Raw genomic sequence first — 24,994 nt, 5'->3', positions numbered from 1 at the left:
CACTTTCCTCATCAGTTACTTCTTTCTGAAACTCCGTCACTTTTTGAATAAAGCATTTACACTTACTATCTTCCAATCTAATGGGACTTTCACTGGATCAAGGGAGTTTTAGAAATTTAAAACCCAATCTTCAACTACCTCACTAATCAATTCATTTAAGATCCCAGGATGAAAATCCAACATGATCTGTGTACTTATTTATTCGCAGCTCCAGAAATTTACTCAGTACCACTTTTAGGAGTTCCTCCCTCTCTTCCATTTCCTGATTAATGGTGGGTTCTGAGATGTTACTTGCATCCTCTACCATGAAGGCTGATGCAAAGTACCTGTTCAATTGATCTGCCATGTCCTTACTTCCCACTATTAATTCTCCATAATCTTTCTGCAGGACACACTAGTCTTCTTGAAATATTTACAGAAATCGTTATTTGTTTTTATAGTTTTGGCTAGCTTTCTCTTGTCCTTGAAATTTTCCCTCAATGTTTTTGATCATGCTTTGCTTTTACATACATTTTGTTCAAACTCCTGAGCTACTACTGCCTGTGTTTACACAAGTGTGCTTTTTCTCAATTCGATACTATCTTTAACCTTTCTAGTATCCACATACAGTAGGTTAATCCCTTCTGAAATATTCCTTTAATTGTCTGCCACTACACCTCTATTAATCTATCTTTAATCTAATTTGCCAATACAAATTAATCAATTCAACTTTCATGCCATAAGTGCCCTTATTTAAATCTAAATGAAAGGAATCAGAACCATTCCTCTCTCCTTTAAAATTAATGCAAAATTCAAAATTATGATCACTGCTATCTAGCAGTGCCTTCACTATGCGATTATTAGTTAATCCTAGCCCATTAATCAAGCTCTACAGTCATCGTCTTTCTAAAGAACACATTTTGGAATTAAGGGCTAAAAACCCTCAAAAGTATTTTGGGGTTCCAAATGATCAGCACAGCAATAAAGATTGGAAGTAGTTGAAGACCCGACTCTATTGGGACAATTTATAGAATCACAGAATTGAATAAATGGCCATAGCACTCAAGGTATGGTTAATCAGGGCACTATAGGAATCCAAATGACTTCTTGCAACTACTGTGTTTCTTCAAGCGTTTGGTTCATTTTTCTCCTTAGTTTATTCATCTTTTAATATCTGATCTTGGGTTCAGGACAGCACAAGGCCAGTATGCATTGTGTATCCTTAATTACTCCTAAGAAATTTGGTTAGTTGCCTTCTTGAATGGCTACAAAAAGATACAGGTACATCCATTTTGCTATTAAGGAATTTCAGAGTTACAACCTCGGGTTTCTGAAGGTGTGGTGATATTTTTCAAACTCAGTAATTAGAACAAAATTCAAACTTGGTCCATAGTTATTTGAACACAACTCACTCTGTACAAATGCTGCTCACTTTTTCTTCCTAGGAGCACACTGGTATTTACTAAATTTCACCTGCCATTTTTTTGACCTTAAAAGGACAGTTGCACCATTTCTAGGTTGTTTCTTCAAACAAATATGCACATATGTATCTATAAACAACAGTTTACCCTCTCTTGATCCTTAATATCATCCCTATCAGTCTTTGGAGAGCTTTCTTACAACATAGCCACAGAACAGCTCATTTTTTTTCCAAATTTCTTATTAAATTTCAATAAATTCATTTGTCAAATGTTGACAAGCAAGGTAAATTATATGTTGACAAATTACAAAGGAATCAACTCCAGGACCATCAATACAATGGAAAACACAGAAAAACAAATACAAAGTTTTCTCATTCTCTTTAATGTCAATTTTACTTTAATTTTGTGCTTTGCAGTAATTGGCCAAATGACTTCTTGCAACTTCTGGCTTGTTAAGGTGTTTGGTTCATGTTTCTCTTTGCTTGATTTTTTTTTAAATGTCCGATCTTAGGTGCAAAAAAAGCACAAAGCCAGTATTTGTTGCTTATCCTCAAGTATGCTTGAGAAATGGTGGCTGTTCTTGATCTGCTAAAAAAGATACAGGTATATCCATGTTGCTATTGAAGTATTTCAGGATTATAACTTAGAGATAGAGATAGCGAAGGTGTTGTGATATATTTCAAACGTTGTAAAGGAATGTCTTCCTGTGGTTGTTTCACTGAGACAACATCAAGAATTCTGTGGAACACTTTCATCCTTAGACTGAATGTAAGCAGCTTACTTAACAACCTGGAAAACTGTTTACAATTACACTGTAATAGAATCTGGATACTGTGTCATTGTTCCAGGAGCTATTCAACTCAGTGAATCCTCACAGTTCACCCTCTCAGTTCCTGCCTGCCATTTTCTGTCGCCCTCTGTCAAGTTTATACCCTAAATATTTTGAATTAGAATAGCTGCTAATCGCAACCCATCACTGCCTGTTCCCATTAAGGAATAGGGTATCCTGGAAACATTAGCATTGCTTAATAAAGACTTAAGGAGCTAGGTCTATGTCATTCTGACACAAAGACGATAGCCATATCAAAATCAGCCTCTCTATCTCTGTATTCACAACACAGCAAAATTATAATACTCAACGATGCTCAAAATTTACCCCAATAGTTCCTAATCAGACTTGTGAATAACCAGTACCAGACTATGAATAATCAATAGCAGACATCAAGTTTACAGCTTAAATGAAAGATTTAACAATTCATTAAAACACTAACTTCAGCAGAGCTAGGTTAAAATGTAATGTTTCAGTCTATTTAAAACTAACCTTCTTTGATTTTAAAGCCCCACTCCACCAAGATAGATAGGCAAACAGGTGTTGTCCATTGCCCTCCCTGGAGCAACATCAATAAACACAATATTACAGCCTGTACTGTTACTGCAATCTACTTCTTTATTTATCCCTCAGTTCATTTAATACTACAGCAAAAAAAATCATCAGGTTACAAACAAAGCTGCCTCAGACTCACCAATGACACTTAAATATTATCCCTGCAATGATGAGATATAGCTGAACAGGCTACAGTCACTCAGTTGGGTCTATTGTCCTTCTCTGAACTCAGAGCTCAAGGTACTGCTTCTGCAATGGTTTTCCTCAGGTTAAGCTGATGTCTTCAAAACACTAATGATATGTTTTCACTCAAAAGCTCCAGAAAATTAGACTCTCAGCCAGGCCCCTTTTGACTCTAAAGATCATCCACCCAAAAACCGTATAGACAAGATAGATCTGTTTCATTGTCTTCCCTTCTGTGTTTAATTCAGTGGTCTTGATACAGCAAAGATCAAGGTGCTTTTAGCAACTCTTATTGCCACGTTTCTGCTTAACGAGCAATGCCTGGTTCTGCCTTGCACAGCTGGCATTATTCTTACAAAGTTGGTCACTTATTCCCATTATGCTTGTACAGACCTAGCTGTTAATCATTCTGGTAGCGTAGGAATTACCATGCAATCATTCAACTACACAGATACAGTTGCTGGATAAATCAAAAAAGGAAAACGAAGTGATGTACTTGGCCAGCTCACTTAAGGAGACTTCACAATCTGTAACATCACAGGCACATAGGATTGTACAATGTTACAAGGATGCATGCAAACAGATTCTAGTAGGCTCTGAGAGAAACTCATTTAATTTTTATCATAGGCATTCCATTCTATGAACTTTCAATGAGTTGATAACAAGAGGACAACCAGGGAGCAATCAAATCTCCATCCTGAAGTTGTGGTGGCCAAAATCCTTCTGACCTAAGCACAGTTCAAGCACTCTGGTTTCTCTTTGCTGGACTGGCTGTCTTCCTACAAGGCCACCGTTACCAATCAAAAATCTGCCATCTGCATAACACTTCTCTGGAGTCAAAGCATCCACATGGTACATTTAATAAGAACCAATCTACAATTATCTTTCAAGCCTGGGATAATCAACAAATATCAATTTGTTTGTCTTTTTTTTAATTTAAAAAAACAAGCTGCGGCTCACAATCCAAGGTCACCTTCAGATCTCAGCTCACAGCTCCAAACCAAAAATGATAAGAACTAAAATAACAAAAGGTCTCTCAACAATGTCCAGTGATACAACTTTGCTGAGATCTCGAAACTGAGATCTTTCTGAGCTGAGAAAGTGTGAACATGAATGATATATCGGTGGTTTACTTGGTTCTATACATAACTTTATGAGCTAACTTTTGGTGAAAATCTGCTTCAGCAGAATGTGAAACGATTCTTGGCTTGGTGAATGTCTATGCAGGTGAACATAAAACAATTAGCTCACTCAAAAGTGAAAAGTAACTGTTAAATTAAAAATAAAACAGGCAAATAAGGAGCAGAGAATGCAAGGTGTGGACTTGGATGAACACAGCAGGCCAAGCAGCATCATAGGAGCAGGAAAGCTGATGTTTCGGGCATAGACCCTTCTTCAGAAATGGGGAAGGGGAAGGGGGTTCTGAAATAAGTAGGGAGAGAGGAAGTAGCAGAGTTCTGCACCAGTTTTAAACAAAGAAAAATCAGTTCAAATTATACAAATACCAGTAAGTATCCAGACATTGGTCAGGATTGGACCAAGTCAGGTGGTAGATTTGTGTGCAGCATTTATACTAATACAGACCAGCTGTGCCAAGTGACCCGTTTCTGTGTTGCTGAATCTCTCTGTTAGTGCACTCCCATATTAATGGCTACATGCACACAATTCACTGAGCTTTTAATATGTAGCATTCTCAAGCCAGTGAGGATTGCCATGTTATATGTAGATTACAGATAGGCATATCAACATTGTCTCTGTATTTTCTCAGAAAAAAAATTCTTGGCTAGTTCAGCGGATCTAAAATTTCCTCCTAAACATAAAGAATTCTGAAGAATAAAACCACCTGCAAATTCTCATCCAAGCCACTCATCCTGACTTAGAAGTGTAATTCCTTTCCTTCACTTTGCTGGGTCAAGATCTTGGAATTCCCTCCTTACTGGCTGCAGCTCAAAGTGGCAGCTCATCAGCACCTTCTCAAGGTCAACTAAGGACAGACATTAAATGCTGGCCAGCCAGCAACACACACATCGCATGAGTGAATTAAAAAAAAAGTACTGCCAGCAGTTTACGCATGCATGATATCCTAAAGCAGTAACATTTGGATCCATCTGTATTCACCACACACTATATATGTTTTTAATCAATCTGTTTGGACATGTTACGAAGCATCTTTGGGACGTGAGACCTAAACCCAAACCTTTTGGCCGAGATGAAAGGACATTACTGTTGCACCATGACAGCCTGAAATGGTTTCGAATCAACCTCCAGATAAAAAAAATACTAAAGGAGGACACTCCACATATAACTCCATCTCAACATTGGCAGAGTCCAACGCATCAGTGCAAAAAACAAACTGAAGCATCTGCCATTTCTTCAGCTAGAAATGCTGAATGAATGATCCATCTCAGTCTTCTCTTGAGGTTCCCAGCATCATCAATATCATTAGTCTTCAGCCAATTTGATTTATTAACAACATTAAGAAAAGCTGAAGGTACTAGAAATTACAAAGATCGCTGTCCCTGATAATATTTCTACAATAGCACTACAGACTTACAATCCTTAAATACTCTCCACTGGTTGAGTCCTACCCAGCATAAAGAAAGATGTCTGTGATAACTGAAGGTCAGTCATATCAGCTCCAGGACATCCCTGCAGGAGTTGCTTAGGGTGGATATTTTCTAAGCAACCTTTAAGGATGTTATACATCCTTGGTGGCAATGATTTTCCTTCCATCTTGAGAAGAGAGATGCTTGTTGACGATTACAAAATGTTCAGCACCATTCACAACTCTTCAGAAACTGAAGCAGTCCACGTCCAAATGCAGCAAGGCCGGAACAATAACCAGCTTGGATTGACAACTGGCAAGTAACATTTGTGCCATGTAAGTGCTGAACAATGACCTCTCCAATGAGAGAGGACTATCACCCTTGAATTTTAATGGTATTAACTGTCAATGAAACTACCACTAACAACATTACCATTAAACATAAATGGAATAGTCATACGAATACTGTAGTTTCAAGGGCAGGTCAGTGTTTAGGAATCCTACTAGACTGGACAAGAGCAGCAGGTGCACAAGAACACCAACGCTCGAATGTTGCCCTCCAAACCACACACCATTGAGACTTAGAACCATAACTACCATTCCTTCGCTGTCAAATGGTGAAAATTCATGGAACCTCCTACCTTATAGCATTGTGGGTGCACCTACCACCATGGAGCTCAGCAGTTCAAAAAGGAAATATCACTACTTTCTCAAAGGCAATCAAGCATGGCCAACAAATGCTCATATAGCCAGTGATGCCCACGTCCCATGAATGAATTAAAAAATGCCGCTGTTTGTTGGAGGCTGCTTAGGTGAGAATGGTGCAGTCAAACAACTGTGTTGAAGGCTGCGGATAGTACGGAAGGATAAGAAAAGATAGTTTATAACAGTTAGTCACATTGTCATTTGTGCCTTGATGAGGACCATTTCTGTATTTTGAAAGAAGTAGAAATTCTATTGAAAGGATTCAAGCATAAAACTCAGGATCAATCAGGCTTGAGACAAAATAATATACTCAAGGACTCTGCAAAGAAAATGAGGGTCAGATATGGGCAATAATTCTGAAGGTCAGGGCAAGTTGAGAGAGGTGGATGAGGGTGGGAATGAGCACACTAATTTTGAAAAAAAAAGAGAACTGCTATCACACAGCTCTGAACAGAACAGATTGCCCATCATTTAGGAGGCAGATGAATGTTGCAGTCAGGAGAATAAACAATACATTCTAAACAATTGAGCTCTGATGAGCTGAATGGCCCTCCTCAACTCAGCATGTCTTGTGATCTTGCAAGTGATTGTCCCACAACACCACAAACTTATGCCCATGTTTATGAACACAAAATTAGTGCCATTTAAGTTGCTCAGGTAAATCGTTGTTTAAGCAACATAAGGTCTGCAAGTTTAGGGCCAACCAGGAGTCACTGCTTTGAGTTACTGCACAGTTTCCAATGCAACTGCAGTCCAGCATGTAGCAATGGATTCTATTGCTAACATTTTGACAAGTGTACAAAGGTAATAAAAACTTGCTTTCATATATAAGTATAGCTCAGTTATCATAATACAAGAGTTCTCGTACTACCCTAGGTGTTATTGTTGCTTTGGCTGAGTTCTATTTCTCACACACAAGAATCCGCGAGTTATAAAGTACAAGAAGAGTTTCAAAGAAGTGTTGTGATTTATGTACCAAGAAATCTGAATATTCAAAATGTGTTCAGAGGTGCTTAAAAACACCTGTCAAACAAATTCTGTTCAAACAAATATAGTACAACTTCACCTGGTGACTGAGCATTTAAATAAATATATAACTTTGGAAATGCCCCAGTGTAAGTGAATGGTGGGGCAGAATAAATCAACCACAGCTACTTTTTGCGATGGCTATTCAGCAACTCCTGCACAGTGGGTGTGCCTGGCTAAGAACCTGTGAGTCTGAATCCATCATATGGGCCCATGCTTAACGTTGCACCTTACAACACCTGACCTATGGACATGGTTAACAGAAGCAGGGAAGACGGTATTTGGTTCAGCCAGTCGTCTACCTGCCTCCAAGCTCCAAATGCAAGTTTCACTCCAGGGCTTGAACATATAAACTTTCTGACAGAACTTCACTACCAGAAGCACTGTCTTTTGAATCCGACGTTAAACCAAGGCTTATTCTACCTACAAAAGGTGCATGGAGTTCTTGCAGCAGGGAGTTCTTGCAGTGGCCTAACCAAAAAGCAGATTCATCAAGTCATTTATCCAATTGCTACTTATGGCTACTTGTAGTGTGCAAATTAATTGCTTGAAAACAATAATCAATCTAACTGAATCACCAATTGAAAAGCACTTTGGGATTTCCCAACATCATGAGAAGTGCAATATAAATGCAAATTCTTCATATTTTCATATATTAAAACTATATACATTCTACCCAAGTCATTCTTGTTTGAAAATCGAAGACGCTTGATTGCTGCTACACTGTTGGAAGAACGATTTAGCTTTGTCACATTCCAGAATCCCCTCCCACCTTACTGTGAAATACTCTTGTCAACACTGAAGAACTCACTCCAGCTCAGATCACCTTCAGCATTCCAGAATGTGACCACTAGCACAGTCCAGTGCCTGTAACATTGCAGAACCATTTGGTGACTGAGAATTTAAAGAAAATAAACCAAACTTGATAGCTACATTTGAGACAATTGAACTTTTAGAAAACAGAGGACTGTTCAATTTTAAAACAGTACAGTTCACAAGAGGCCAGGAGCACAGCTTCAGAGTCGAAGTTTGTAAATTACACTCTTAACACAGATATAAATGCATTTTTCTGAGAAATTACTAGTTGCCATTTTAGATCTTTTTAAACAAACTGCTCAGTGATTTGAGCATTTGATGAAGTGCCAGAGTTGTGAGATAACTTATAACTCATTTCATATAAAATAAACAGTATCAACATGGACATAAAATTGGTATCATGACAAGAAACAGTGTGTGGTGGTAACTGAATTTTTTTTGGACTGGAAGAAGGTTTCAGAGATTGAACTCTCTCCATGATTTTTATTAATGACCTAGACTTTGGTGCATAGGACATAATTTCAACTTTTGCAAGACATAAGAATAATTCCAGGGGCGAGACACTTCAGTTGTGTAGATGGATTGGGCAAAGTCAGTAGTCACATGACACCAGGTAACAATCCAACAGATTTATCTGAAATCACAAGTTTATGGAGCGTAGCTCCTTCATCAGGAAAAGTTCAGCTGATGATGGGGCTATGCTCCAAAAGCTTGTGATTTCAAATAAACCTGTTGGGCTGTAACCTGTTGTATGACCACTGTTTTTGTCCACCTGAGTCCAACAACGGCACCTCCACATCACAGACAGACTGGAGACATTGGAGATTGATTGCATTTGAAAAGAGAAAATTGAGAGAAGATTTGATAAAGGTCTTCAAAATCATGAAAAGCTGATCGCATTGGCAGGAAAATCGAGGACATAGGTTTATGATAAATTATGGCAAAAGAACAAATGGTGACACCAGGAATAAATGTTTTTTTCACATTGTGAATGGTAGGTTAGGATCTGAAATGCACTGGCGAAAAGTATGTTGGAGGCAAGATCAATCAAGGCTTTCACATGGGAGTTAGGTTACTACCTGAAAAATAATTTGCCCAAATAGGGAACGGCAATTGCTGAGCTGCACCTTCAGTGAGTCAGCAAAGATATAATGAATCAAATGATTTTTTTCTGTGCAGCAACAATTCTGTGACAGCATGCAACACAAAACTTTGAATTACTGTGAATTATGAGGAGGATAACGTTAACTTTGAAAGGACAGAGAGGTTGGTGAAATGGGTGAACAAGTGACAACTGAAATTAATATTAAGTGAGAAGGGTTTCATTTTGATTGAAAGAACATGGATCCACAATAAAAACAGATACAATTCTAAAGCAGAGTGTGGGGCATAGGGTCCTAGATGCAGATGTACACAAATCATTGAAGGTATCTGGACTGGTTGAGGGAACAGTTAATAAAGTAAATTGGTTCATGGACAGACAGTAGAAAAACAAAGTACTTGGGATTTTTCAGTAGAAAGCACTGGTTTGGCCTCGACTGCAGTATCATGTCCAGTTCTGCACACCACACTTGAGGAACGTGTAAGGTCCTTGTGAGGATGCAGAAAAGATTTACAATCCTATATATAGGGATAAGGAATCTTCAGTTACTTAGACTGACTGGAGGAATTGTTCTCCTTAGAGAAGGAAGGCTGAGAGGAGCTTTGATAGAAATACTCAAAATCACGAGGGGAGCTGGACAGAACCCAATGACAGAATGCACCCTTTGGAGGAAGAATTGGGAACCAGCGTTCACAAGTTGAAATCAATTGACAAAAAAAACAATAGCAACAGGAAGTAAAATTCCTGTGTGGGGGAAAAAAGGTTATTTATCTAAGGGCAGCATAGTGGCTAAGTGGTTTGTACTGGAGCCTCACAATAAGAACATAAGAACTAGGAAGAGGTGTAGGCCATCTGGCCCCTTGAGCCTGCCCCGCCATTTAATAAGGTCATGGTTGATCTTTGAGACTCAGCTCCACTTACCCGCCCACTCACCACAACCCATAATTTCTTTATTCGTCAAAAATTTGTCTAGCCTTGCCTTAAAAACCACTTCACTGGGCTGGGAATTACACAGATTCACAACCCTTTGGGTCAAGAAGTTCCTCCTGACCTCAGTACTACATCTGATTCCCTTCATTTTGAGGCGATGTCCTTTAGTCTTAGTTTCACCTGCTAGTGGAAACAACCTCCCTGCCTGCACCTTATCTATTCCCTTCATAATCTTACATGTTTTTATAAGATCTCCCCTCATTCTTCTGAATTCCAATGAGTATAAGCCCAGTCCACTCAGTCTCTCTTCATAATCCAACCCGCTCAACTCTGGAATGAATCAAGTGAATCTTCTCTGCACCCCCTCCAGTGCTAGTATATCTCTTCTCAAGCAAGGAGGCCAAAACTGCACATCGCACCCTAGGTGTGGCCTCACCAGGACCCTATACAGCTGCAGAATAGCCTCCCTGTTTTTAAACTCCATCCCTCTAGCAATGGCAGACAAAATTCCATTTGCCTTTTTGATTACCTGCTGCACTTGCAATCCCACCTTCAGCGATTCATGTACAAGGACACCCAAGTCCCTTTGCACAGCAGTGTGCTGCAATTTTTTACCATTTAAAACATAGTCCACTTTGCTGTTATTCTGACTAAAATGGGTGACCTCACACTTATCAACATTGTACTCCATCTGCCAGACACTTGCACACTCACTTAGACTTTCAGTGTCTTCTGCACACTTTGCTCTACCACTCACCTTAGTGTCATCTGCAAATTTTGACACACCACACTTAGTCCCCAACTCCAAATCATCTATGTAAATTGTAAACAATTGAGGTCCCAACACTGATCCCTGAGGCACACTACTAGCCACTGACCACCAACCAGAAAAATAGCCATTAACCCCTACTCTTTGCTTTCTACTGGTCAACCAATCCTCATCCATGCCAATACATTACCTGTAATACCGTGCAACTTTATCTTATGTAGCAGCCTTTGGTGTGGCACCTTGTCAAATGCCTTCTGGAAATCCAGATACACCACATCCACAGCTTCCATTGTCCACCGTGCCAGTAATGTCCTCAAGGAATTCCACCAAATTAGTTATACATGACCTACTCTTCATGAACCCATGCTGGGTGTTCCCAATGGGACAATTTACATCCAGATGTCATGCAACTTCTTCCTTAATGATAGATTCAACCATTTTCTCCACTACCAAAGTTAAGCTGACTGGCCCATAGTTACCTGCTTTTTGTCTACTTTTTTTAAACAGTGGCATCACATTGGCATTTCCAATCTGCGGGAACCAGCCCAGAGTCCAGTGAATTTTGGTAAATAATTACTAGTGCATTTTGCTATTTCCCCCAACTCCTATTTTAGTACCCTGGGATGCATTGCATCAGGGCCAGGAGACTTGTCTACCTTTAGCCCCATTAGATTGCCCAGCATGGCCTCCTTAGTGATAATGATAGTTTCTTGGTCCTCACCCGCTATAACCTTCTTACTATTAGTTTTCAGCATGTTATTTGTGTCCTCCACTGTGAAGACCAACACAAAATGACCGTTTAATGTCTCGGCTATTTCCTCATTCCCGGTTATTAAATTGGCCTTCTCATCCTTTAAAGGACCAATATTTGCCTTCACCACTTTGTTACGATTTACAAATTTATAGAATCTTTTGCTGCCTGTTTTTATATTCTGAGCTAGTTTACTCTCCTAATCTATCCTACTTTTCTTTATAACATTCTTTGTGGCCTTCTGTTGGCCTTTAAAGATTTCCCAGTCTACTAGTTTCCCACTACTCTTTGCTTTTTTGTATGTGTTTTTTTTCCAATCTGATATGTTACTCTATTTCCTTAGACATCCATAGTTGGCGCCCTCTTTTCCTATAGTTCTTCCTTATCACTGGAATATACTTCTGCTGAGCATTGTGAAAAATCGTTTTGAAAGTCCTCCACTGTTCCTCAACTGACCCACCATAAAGTTTTTGCTCCCATTCAACATTAGCTAACTCCTTCCTCATTCCTTCATAGTCTCCTTTGTTTAAGCACATGACATAGATACCGGATTTTAACCTTCACACGCTCCATCTGTATCTTAAATTCGACCATACTGTGATCACTCCTTTTGAGAGGATCCCCAACTGTGAGATCATTAATTATTCCTGTCTCATTACACAGGACTAGATCTAGGAAAGCTTGCCCCCTCGTTGGTTCCATTACAATGCCAGGGACTGGGTTCAATTCCAACCTTGAGTCACTATTTATGTGGAGTTTGCACATTCTCCCCATGTCCGTGTGGGTTTCTTCTGTGTGCTTGGATTTTCTCCCATAACCCAACAATGGGTAGGTTAGCCGTGGTAAAAATGCAGGCTACAAAGATAAGGTGGGATGCTCTTCAGGGAGGTCAGTGCCACCATGATAGGCTGAAAGGCCTCTTTCTACACTGTAGAGACTCTAGATTCTAAGTGGGATGCACTGTCTGAGACTGTGGTAGAGGCTGCCTGAATATGGTGTTTTAAAAAAACAAGGATCATCATCTGAAAACAAAGAAATGAGTAGGGCTGCAGGGAAAAGGTAGGGAATGTCACTAAGTGAACTGAATTTGGAGAGAAACAGCCTAAGTGCATGGATGCTGCCCTGTAAATTTCATACAAACGTAAGCACAATATTCAATGTATTATTTTACGCATTGAGAGTTTTTTTTACATTGTGCACTTTACAATTTAAACCTCATAATAAGAAGTAATTACATTGTTCATTTGGTAGCAAGTATCTTCGTGGAAAACTTACACAATTCAATGCACGAGCACCATCTTATACAAATGGAAAATTGCACACACAGGTCTTATTTGGAACAGGAAGGAGTGGGCAATAAACGTCTGCCTAACTAGCGATGCTTAGCTCCCGTGAATGAATAAACTAAAAGACAGCTTCAGGAGCTTCATAAAAGCCAATAATCTTAAGTACTGGTCGATATCTAAGCAGATAACAATTCAACTGCATTAAGTTTGGTTTTAGGAATAAGCAGGTACAGACAAATGGGCTAAACGGTCTCCTGTAAGATTTTATCTTCTCAACAAATCATGGCAACAGAACTCAATACTTCTCATAGGCATGTCGTGTTCAAAGTCGCAATTCTCTTCTCTCAACACATGAATGCTCATGGCCCCAAAAATGACTCCCATTCAGTCCACTCAAATAATTTGATATTCAATTTAAAGACACGATCCAGTTCTGTACCGAGAACTGGGAGTATTGGGAGGTGGCGATGCCTCAACTGATAAGGGCTCCAATTTTTGTAACTGGGTAGTGATGTGATCTGAAGTATAAATAATGATCCAGTATCATCCCTGACGAACAGCAGTGAACAAGAGATTTACATTTTTCGAGTCCACCTCATTCCCCACTTTTAAATAAGAACTCAGCAAATGATTCTCCTCTGAAGCCTCTCAAAAATGTATATAGCAGGAAAAAAAGTTTTTGAATTGTAAATTTCACTGAAGTTAAACAAGGTATGAAACAAGTCAAATGTCTGAATACAAATAGCATTACAGTGAATTAACGTTCAGTCTATAACAACTAACCAGGTAAATCTGGCTCAGATGGTTTATGTGATAATGGGAACTGCAGATGCTGGAGAATCCAAGATAATAAAATGTGAGGTTGGATGAACACAGCAGGCCCAGCAGCATCTCAGGAGCACAAAAGCTGACGTTTCGGGTCTAGGCCCGAAACGTCAACTTTTGTGCTCCTGAGATGCTGCTAGGCCTGCTGTGTTCATCCAGCCTCACATTTTATTACCAAATGGTTTATGCCTGTGTTTATACTTCACATAAACCACCTCCTACTTTTATTCCACCTGATCAGCACATCCTTGTATTCATTTGTACTTCGTGTTTAGCTTCCTCATAAATGCATACATATTATTTTTCTCAACACTTTATCATAACATTTTCCACATTTAACCCGAGATAAAGAAGTTTTCCCCAAATTCCCCCACAGATTTATTGCTGATTATTTTCTTTATCATAACATTTTCCACATTTAACCCGAGATAAAGAAGTTTTCCCCAAATTCCCCCACGGATTTATTGCTGATTATTTTCTTTATCTATGGCCTCCCCTACAAATAGTGATACCATCTCCAAGGCAACCCTAGCAAACTCTTTAAAATCATAAAGACCTTTCGTTGGTCAACGCTCAGCCTTTTTGTTTCCATGAGAGTGATCTCTAGTCTACACCACCTTTTTTGATAAATACATCACCTCAGTTGAAATTATCTGTAGAACTATTCCTGTACCTCTTCCTTAGCTATATCTTTATTATTGTTGCAAGAGAACTGTAACCAAAAAAATAGCTTAGTATTACCTCTCTGCTTTGCTGCTCTATTTCATTTGCACTCTTGTTTTACAGGTACCATATTGTCCCCTTATTCATTGTACCAGAATGCAGTATCCTTTTTCAATTTATTATCAGATGTTATTTACTTCATCTGCCATTCTGGACTGCCATGCAACAACAAGAGACATCACTTGGTGAAGATCAAAGTTTTATCTGGCATTCAACATTAAATTTTATTTTGGCTATTACTTTCAAGATGTATTTTAAATTTTAGTGTGCTTCAGTTTGAAGAGTTGGCTTTTTACAACTTTGAGCCACTCCTAAAACACTGATTGCGTAAAATTTTAGAATTCAAACGTCTTTCAAAATGTTTTAATGACATTTTTCCTCCACAGTATGTTTTATTTTAGTTAAAAAGTCAGTAGCCTTTTTGTATTACAATCAACTTTTATTTAGGGGAATTAATTTCAGCTATAGATATTAATACTTCACCAAAAGTGAGACTTCTCTTTCTCATTAAAATCATGATTGATTCCAAGTGATAAAAGTTGAAAAGGGAGACTACCTTTTGAATTTCCATTAGTGGGATGTACTTATATCAGAAATTACAGAAGATCACCGCGCACAGTTTGTTGACATGTGCCAGCTGCAACTCCATGCCTTCTTACCTTGGATAGACTTACATCAGCTCGGATACAGACATGTATAAAGAACTCGAAGAATGATTAGATAGTAAGAAAGTGAGCAATCCCTACTCTCCAAAATTTAAATTAGGATCATCACGATAATCAGATTAAAGTTTTTTTGATGCTTTTTGTGAATTTCTAGATTTCACATGTTGTTATATTAAGGATTCACCAATGATATAGCTAACCCATCATCACCCGCTATATAACAAAATGATGATTCAACATGACCTTCAAATTCCTATTTTCTTTTGAACATGGACTCCAAGGGAACTAATTTCAGACTTAGTTCATGGCATCAAAGTCATCTCAACCATATCAGGGAAGAAAAGAACGGAAGATCAATAATTAAAAAGGATTACACAGTGAGATCCTCTATGTTAAACTATTCAAGAAGCAGCTTCTTTTTCCAATTAGGATTCAAGTTAAATTCCACACATCCTAAATGCCCAAGCACAGATTTTAAGGGTTGTCTCCCTTTGAGTGATACAGCATGGAAACGGATCCTTTGGTCCAACTCATCCCTGCCAACCAGACCTAGTTCTATCTGCAAGCATTTGGCCCATATCCCTCGAAGCCCTTCCTATTCATTAACCTAACCAGACGCCTTTTAAATGTTGTAAATGTTCCTGCCTCCACCTCTGGCATCTCATTCCAGACACACAGCACCCTCTGTGTACAAATGTTATCTTTCAGATCCCTTTTAAATCTTTTGCCTCTCACCTTAAACCTATGCCCTCTAGTTTTGGAGTTCCCCACCCTAGGGAAAGGATCTTGGGTATTTACCTGATCCATACCCCTCATGATGTTACAAACCTCTATAAGGTCACCCCTCAGCTCTGCTGCTCCAGGGAAAAAGGCCTCAGCCTATTCAGCCTCTCCCTATAGTTCAAATTCTCCAGTCCCATCAATATCCTTGTAAACTTGTATCTGAACTCTTTCAAGTTTAACAACATCTTTCCGACAGAAGGTGACCAGAATTGAATGCAGCATTCTAAAAGTGACCTCGCCAGCGTTCTGTACAGCCTCAACATCGGGTCACAACTCCTACATTCAAAGTTCTGACCAATGAAGGCAAGTGTGCCAAGTGCTTTCTTCATTGCTGTCTACCTGTGACTCCACTTTTAAGCAACTATGCACCTACACCCCTAGGCCTCTTTGTTCAGGAACCCTCCCCAGGGCCCTAAATTAATTGTATACGTCCTGCCCTGGTTTGCCTTACCAAAATGCAACACCTTACATTTATCTAAATTAAACTCCATCTGCCACAGCAATCATAATTACCAGTCTTCCTTATTCTGTAAAACAGTTTCAAGATGGTCAGTCAAGCAGAAATTTACATAATCCAGCCATAAAAGTTAAGGCATAGTTCCATTCAAATCTATTTTGGATAGGATACACAGCAGAAACAAGTTATTCTGTCCAATCATTCTATACTGGCTTTTAATTCACTGAAACTGATTTCAGTAATAGTAAATTCCATGAAATAAACAAAGAAAGGTTATTGGCTTTAGCATATTGTTAGACTGACTTACTCTCAGTGATACAACAGCCATCAAAAGATATTAATAAGAGTCAAACAAACCAGTTGCTATCATACTGAGATTCCAACCCCCAGTCAGTGCACAAATTAATCAATCATTCAGCCTCAAGACTAGGCAAGCTATACATGCATTTTTTGTTTTAGCCTAGGACAGTTCTTAAAAATCACTATGTTTGACCAAATCAAACCAAAGCATGACTTTGGAATGAACCTCCTAACAGGTGATTAGTGTTGTTTGCAAGAAAACTTTAGTGTTAAAATTGGAAGAAAATGACTGTCATTGAAATATGTGTTAGTGTATTTGGGTCGTTTCTTAAATGAAAAAAAAATTTCATTAACCAAAAACTTTGCAGCCAAATGTTTCCTTTCCATCTGTATTGGGTTTCAGCACTGGATAATTCATTACGAACTGAAGGCAGGGTGCGCTGTACGTGTCGAGACATTCGCAGCTAGTTTGGAAGGTGCACACAGCCGATTAGATTTTAACATTCTCTGAAGCAACAGTAGTCCTATTACCTGACTGGGCCTATCTGCAGGCCACCATCCTCACCACAATGAGAACTCTTACAATCTGTTGTTCTGTGTGCCTCCTTTCAAGGCCTGCTAAAGCCTGCAAGAAATTTAGCTGGTTTTCAGCACTGTAGCTGCTCTACTTTCAACCTGTAGCAACTGAAAGAAACTCGTTAAGTAACTGTGTTACTACAATTATTGCCAATCCCTCCCATTTTCCTAATGTGATGGGAATACGTATTTAGTCTCTTTTGGAGCAAAGCCCAAGGCAACATAACGGAAATCACGAGTTCAATGTGGGCAAATCATAGACTGCATCAGTGAGTTACAAGGATCCAAGCCAGTGACTGGGGATTCGTTATAATATTGCTGGGGAAAAATAAAATTCACACTCAAAACAAACTGGTAAACCCTTGTCACTAACAGCCTAGTGGAATTAAAGTGGAAAGGTTCAGTGGTGGTGCAAGAACAAACTTGGATTTATCCTGTATATTCAGATTTCCTGAGGATAAGGAAAGAGCATTATAATTAATTAATACTTCTAAAGTTTAACTTTTATTTTCCTCAAGTACAACTATTTCTATAACTCAAAGTTAACCTCGCAGCCCAAAATATACAATTCTAATTGTCTTTACAATATTTGCTGAGTTGTCTGGCCTCGCCATCTATTTCGAAATAGATGTTATGCCTTCATTACTTTATTGCGAGAGAGAAGAAAAAAGTTTCTGTTTGAAACCCAACAATCTCCAATTGTTTTTCACCCAAGCCACAGGGAAAAGGAACAACCAGCTTGTGCTACTCCTCTTCAGTCAATCACTGGGAAGCAGCCATGTGCCAATGGTGATTTGTCATTACATGGGGAGGAAAAACATTAATGCCTCAGATCTGCTCAATTTCATTCCACTCCCCACCTTTATCCATCCAAGATCAAATGGCCACGTTCAGGAATTCATCTTAGATGGGGAGACAGAAAGCGCTAAAGAAACATTTCCAGGCACATTGCTGCCAAAGTATGTGCTGGCTGCAACAAAACAGGACCAAATCCAATTTGGCCAATGACCTTCCCACCAATCCACATAACCATTAAAATGAAAGAAGGAGATGGGCAGTGCTATCAAATGCCAGTTATACAGTAATAACATGCTACCAATGCACAGTTGGTTCATTAAGGGATTCTTAGCTTCAGACATTGCAGGCTTGGTTCAAATGAGAGCCTGAGTGCATATTCGGAAAGAACATGTGCAGGAACGAGGACAAGTGTGAGAGCGAGAGCAAGAAGGCAACAAAGAGTGAGCACACAAGACAGTGAGCGAGACGGATGGAGTACGAGAGTGAGCATGGAAGAACAAGAGTGAAACAGTGAGAGTAGCCACGAGACAGAGGCCAAGGAAGCACGAGAGTGAATGAGAGCGAGCAGACACACGAGAGAGAGCACTTTGCTGGATGGCAATAGGCCCAACATAAATGTAGATGTGGTTACAAGGCCAACTACCGCACTTGTTGGGTATCTCTGTAGTAGTTTCTCAGGATACAGTCCCATACTAAACCACCTAAGGTGGCTTTATCAATGGCCTTCCTATCACCACAAGATCAGAGGTGTGCACGTTCGTTGATGATTGCACAAAGTTTAATTCCATTCATAACTCCTCAGGTACTGAAACAGTCATGTCCACATAGAGCAAAGAACTAACCAACATTCAGAATTAACTTTCTTTGTGACAAGTAATATGCACACTACATAACCATCTCCAACAGACTGACTGATTGATTTATTGTCACATGTACCAAAATACAGTGAAAAGCTTTGTTTACCAAGACTACAGGCAGGTCACAACAAGCAAAAAGGGTGTACAGATCAAAAAGACTTTGAGGCATACAGGTTATGTTATTTGAGGCTTGAGTCCGTTCAACAGTCTGATAATGGCTGGAAAGAAGCCGTTCCTGAACCTGCTCGTGCATACGTTCAGACTTCTGTAATCATCTGCCTGAAAGATGAGCAGTGGGTCTTTGATGACGTTGGTTGCATTTCAGCAGCAGCAAGCTGTGTAAATAGGGTCCATGGATGGCAGGTTGTCTTCTGTGATGTTCTGAGATGTGCACATCGTTTTCTGTAGTTTCTTAGAGTCCTGGGCAGAGCAGGTGCCATACCAGGCTATTATGCATCTGGATAGTATGCTGCCAATGGTGCATCTGTAGAAATTCAGGAGGGACCTTATGGGCATGCCAAATTTCCTGAGCCGCCCATGAAAGAAGTGACGTTGTTGTGTCTTCTTGACTGTTGCATTTACGTAGGGAGCCCAGGACAGGTCATCAGTTATCATCACTGAGGAACTTGATGCTCTTCACTCTCTCAACGTCAGTTCCGTTGATGTAGATGGGGGCATGTTCTCCTCCTTCCTTTATGAAGTTGATGATCAGTTCTTTAGTTTTGCTGACATTAAGAGACAGGGGTTATTTTAATTGTACCATGCCACCAAGCCCTCTATCTCCCTTTTGTATTTTGACTCATTGTTGTTAGATATTCATTCCTATGAACTTGTAGATGGCGTTCATTTGGAATTTGACAACATTGGCATAGGTGTACAGGGGGTACGAATAGGGGGCTCAGGATGCATCCTTGGGGCAGGGGGGGAGGAGCTGCAGTGTTGAGTGTTATTGTAGATGAGGTGCAGTTACCTATCCTCATTGTTTGCAGCCAACGCGTCAGAAAGCCGAGGATCCAGTTGCAGAGGTTGGAGCCAAGACCAAGGTCACACCATTTTGAGATCAGTCTGGAGGGGATAATGGTGTCGAAGGCAGAACTGTAGTCAACAAGCAGGAGTCCAACGCAGGCATCTTTGTTGTCCAGATGCTCCACGGATGAGAGCAGGGCGAGAGATATTGCATCTTCTGTGGACCTGTTACGTCAGAAGGTAAACTGTAGGGGATCGAGGCAGATTCAGAGGCTGGAGTTGATATGGGCCATGACCAGCCTCTCTAAGCACTTCATGGTTACTGAAGTCGGAGCTGTTGGGCTGCAGTCATTAAGGCACACTGCATAGAATCTAGCCATAGCCCCTTGACATTCAATGGCATGGTCGTCACTGAATCCCCCACTAACAACATGGTGGGGATTTACCATTTAACAGAAACTAAACTGAACCAGACCATAAGCACTGCGCTTATAAGAGCAGGGCAGAGACTGGGAATACTGAATGAGTAACTCAAGTACTGACACAAAATCTACCCACTATCTATAACGTACTGGTCAGAATTGTGATAGAACACTCTCCACCTGCCAGAACAATTGCAGGTTAAATAACAGTCCAGAAGTTTGAAACAATCCAATGAATAGCCCACACCATTGGCAGCCGATCAATATTCAATGCCTCTATCACTGACTCTCAGTGGTAGCACTGTACACATGTATAACATATACAGCAAGAACTCACCAAGGCTTCTTCAACAGCATCTTCTAAACCTATGACCTCGACCAACTAGAAGGATAAAGGCATCAGAACACACTCATTCACACATTCCCTTCCATGCCACACACTATCCTGACTTAGAAACTATACCCCTGTTCCTCAACTTTCATTGGGAAAAAATCTTCGAACACTCCTCTCTAGTAGAGCTGTGAAAGCATCTATATCACGATTCGAGAAAGTGGTTCACTACCATCTTCTCAAGGGAATTAGAGATGGGCAATAAATACCATGTTTGCTAACAGTGCTCATAGTCCAAATAGGGATCAAGAGAAACATTTCTGGAGTGGTGCTTTTAATTCATACTGCAAATGTTTGAACCAGATACAAACATGCAACCACAATAAAACACACTAAGTGTTGTGACAATTGAAACCCCAATGAGACTAGAGAACTTAATTATCCACCCATCATTTGTAATTCTAAATCTAAATCCATACTTCTCCAATGATATTTTTCCACAGAGATGGAATCCCAGCAATAACACCGGTGCAATCTGAAGCATGGGTAGAAACGAAATAACAAACATAAAGTGAATATCGTGAAGCGGTACATGTGCCTAGAATCCAATAAGAGCATGTCTGATTGGATTGTGACCTCATCCCATTTTCTTTCCTGGCCCAAGTATTGGCCCATGCTCCAGTCTTATAGTGCTACGAGTTGGACCTTAAGCTTACTGCTCATCTGGCCCTCCTGCACACCACAAGACCTTCAGGACAAAGGAAACAACAATGATAAAAATTCAGAAGCAAGAAAAACAGCAGCCAGCATCAATGTAATAAGATGTATTAGCATGTAAGCTGGGAAACTAATGTCCTTTGGGGAAGGAAACTGTCAACCTATATGTGATTCCAGGCCAAAAGAAATATGTTTGACTCTTAACTGCTCTCCAGGCAATTAGGGATGGTCAATAAATGCTGGCTCAGCCAGAGATGCCCTCATTCTGGGAAGTGAATTAAAAAAATGTTTCCAAAATCTCAGCTGGGCAATCTTGGAAGGTAAAGAATGAGAGACAAACCTCAAAAGTGGAGTTAAACAGTATTGTTTACACATGCCTTCTGGTTGTTGGCATTTCATTGACAATCACACAGCCTGTAAGCAGCGTGCCTAGTAATGCTGTGCGGATAACACTTGGGGGCGGGCTGGATGGCAGCAGGGAGGGGGCGGGGGGGGGGGTTAGTTGTTGTTAATACTAGCAAAGGGCTTACAAAATGGTGGAGAGAGATTTGGAAAATAGGGCTCTTTTTGTTAAGAAGCGACCTAAAATAAAAACAGAAAACAAATTTTCGGAATAAAAAGCTACTTTTTTTTTACTACAGGCTCCAATGCAAGTTCAGAGATTCAAACTTTGTCACTGAAAGACAACAGCTTTAACTCCATGCTGCTCTTTGTCTAACAGACCCTGTGTTACCTCTGTTTGGCCATAATCCTTCACCATAAATATTGCAATTTAATGAAACATATTTAATATTTCTCTCTTTTTATCCCAAACTGTATCACGAACTGAAAAAGAATTTTGTACTTGAAGCACTAAGTTTGACTTGAAACAATACACCTGTTATTTTTAATGGTAGGCAATACAACATAACGTGACATCCTAACAGGAACAATTCTGCTCAGGAATGCATAACGCTTTAATACAGGGTGACAATGCTCTTCTGAATGCATCTTCAAACTTGACTTAACTAGACTTTAAATTCTAGAGTTAGATAACTTTCTCTTTGTAAATTCCAGCAGTCCCCTTTTTTTCTATCATTTTTGATTCCAGGTTGAGATTTCATTTTTGTTTTATTTAATGAGAACTTTAAATGATAAAGCAAGGTGAAAGAAGAAATGCACTTAAGATCTTTACAATGCACTTCCAATGTTGCAAGTGGACTTACACTCTTAGAATTTCAATTTCATCAAACTGGGATGCTGCTGGGCCTGCTGTGTTCATCCAGCCTCACATTTTATTATCTTCTATTTTTCAGAGTTGTTTTTTCTCATCACTTGCATAGGGCTTGCTGCGCTAACCAGACAGATTCCCCTTATTCAGCACTTTAAAGTGTTAAGGGGAAATTAACTCTTTCCACTCACCTGGAAAAACCCTTTCCACAGCTGATGCAAATGTAGGGTTTGCCCACCGCTCCATCATGAGACCGAATATGGTAAGTCATCCGGTCCTTTCGCTTGAATCGTTGGTGGCAGATCGGACACTCAAATGGCTTTTCCCCTGAATGCGACAGTTTGTGTCGATTCAAGTGGTAAACGTCCCTGAAAGCTTTGCCACAGAGTTCACAGGCCACATTCTTCCGCATTCTCCCTCTTTTACGGGGAAGATCGAGGCCACTTGAAGATGCCAGGAGACTGTCACTGAGTCCTGGAAGTTGATTTTCCCCTGACCCCAGCTCCACACTCAGCCCAGTATGTTGAGCCTCGTGGAGCAAAAGGCGATTAGCATTCTTGAATACTTTCCCACAGAAGCTGCAGGGATAAAACCCCTCATCCCTCATGGCCAAAGGGGCTGTCAGCAGTGGCAGGTCCAGCAAAGAGGATTTCCGAGGCCGCCCACGTCCCCTCTTTACAGCCTTGGCATGATCGGTGTTCACTGAGTTCACTGGGGCCTGGAACTGACCAGCCACAAGGGTGGGCGCAGCAGGAGAGCTCACCAAACCATCCACAGCAGGCAATGAGCCAGGCAGGGAGGGCAGACTAGCTGCAGGGGCACCGGGGCTGCCCACCTTGACCTCACCAGCCCCCAGCAGGTGCCCATTCTCACCCACAAAGTTGCCATTGGCACAAGCAGCAGCGGCAAGATCCAGGGTAAAGCCGAAGTCCACATTGGCAGCGGGGCGAAAGAGCATCATGTCCCCTCGGGCTGGGGGCACCATGATCTGCACATTGGACTGTTTGATGACCTCCTGGCAGATCTCGATGATGGACCTCATCAGCAAGAACTTGGCAGCTGTCATAAGCTCGGGGAAGCTCTCCAACCTGACCACGATGCGGGAGGTGTAGGCGAAGTCCAGGATGTCCCTGAAGACCTTGGCGCTGATAGTGTGCATCTCCAGCTCGCGGCCCGCCGCCTCGTCCGCCGCCGCCGACCCGAACACTGACTCAAAGTAGTCGCTGCAGGCGGCCAGCACGGCCTTGTGAGCCGGGAAGCTCTCGTCGCCTACCCGCAGCACCACATCGCAGAAGCGGCCGCCGTTCTTCCTCTGGCCGTTGAGTTTCTTCAACATGTCGGCACTGTGCTGGCTCACCTGGTAGGTGTAGCTGTTCCAGGCCTGCTCGGCAGCTCTTTCCATGGCAGCCCGACCGCCTGCTCGGTCACTCACTCAGCGACAAACAGGGAACAACAACGGGATTATAAAAATCTCCACACCCCCCTCCCCACAGAAATAAATAATGAAGGGAAAGGCACTCGAGTTTTTTTAATAAGCAGCGCACTCTCCACCTCGCTTGATTCTGGCAGCCCGATGCTGAGGCCACACGGACAGCCGGGCTTGAGGGGTGGCTTTAGGCCAGGGCCTGAGCCTGGGCCGCGGGGGGATGGGGGAGATCCTTCCGCTGCTTTTGTTTCACCTCCGAGCCCGGGCCCCCACCATCCGGAGCCGCCTCCAAACAACATGGCAGCGCGGGCGCTTCCGCTGGCGGCGACCCCTCCCCCCCCTCCCAGTCGGCAGGACCCCCCCCGCCGGACACAGACGCAGACACAAACACGGCACCGCCATTCCCCTCTACAGATCACACTCAGAGTCAGAACCCACCACCTCACGTTGTACTGCTCCTGAACCCCTCACCCTAGCCAAATATCTTACTCTGCACCCCATCCCCGTCTGGCCCACATCACCCCCATACTGTCTACGCCTAGGCCCCCATCTGTCCACAGAACACCCCATCCTGGGCTGCACTCCCATTTCACACAAACTAATCCAACCCAGCTAAATCTCCCAGCTCGCTCAGTTAACGCCTCGGGCCAGACTCGATGTCCATTCCCCCATACCAATCACCCTCACCTTTTCTGAAGGGTCTAGGCCCGAAACGTCAGCTTTTGTGCCCCTAAGATGCTGCTTGGCCTGCTGTGTTCATCCAGCTCCACACTTTGTTATCCTCACCTAAACTCCTTTCTACCTGACCCCAGACCAACACCCCCACGACCATTTTGCCAGACATCAATCCATTCCCTGACCAATCCCTCTGCTTCCAGAGACCCTCTGGCCCTGGACCCCATTCTCCAACCACCCCTTCACTTCCCAGGCAAACCTCCACCCTCCCTGCCAGCAGATGCCCATTATCCCCAACTATCCCCACCCTGGCTCAACAGCCAAACCTCTCCCAGGCCACACCAAATCCCTTCTGTAACCACCCCA

General features: G+C 41.3%; 1 protein-coding gene across 2 annotated transcripts in view; it reads right to left on the bottom strand.

The window, feature by feature from the left end:
* Positions 1 to 24,234, bottom strand: part of patz1 (POZ/BTB and AT hook containing zinc finger 1) — a 58,116-nt gene extending 33,882 nt beyond the window's left edge. For both annotated transcript variants that reach the window (XM_048556663.2, XM_048556664.2), the window contains exon 1: positions 22,719 to 24,234. In XM_048556663.2, coding sequence (XP_048412620.1) covers positions 22,719 to 23,929 — 1,211 coding nt within the window. In that variant the 5' untranslated portion in view covers positions 23,930 to 24,234. The remainder of the gene's footprint in view (positions 1 to 22,718) is intronic.
* Positions 24,235 to 24,994: the final 760 nt, after the last annotated feature.

Source organism: Stegostoma tigrinum, chromosome 26 (genome assembly GCF_030684315.1).
Source record: "Stegostoma tigrinum isolate sSteTig4 chromosome 26, sSteTig4.hap1, whole genome shotgun sequence".
Classification (NCBI taxonomy): Eukaryota; Metazoa; Chordata; class Chondrichthyes; order Orectolobiformes; family Stegostomatidae; genus Stegostoma; species Stegostoma tigrinum.
The sequence above is the reverse complement of the archived record's forward strand: the minus strand, read 5'-3'. Positions and strand labels throughout refer to the sequence as shown.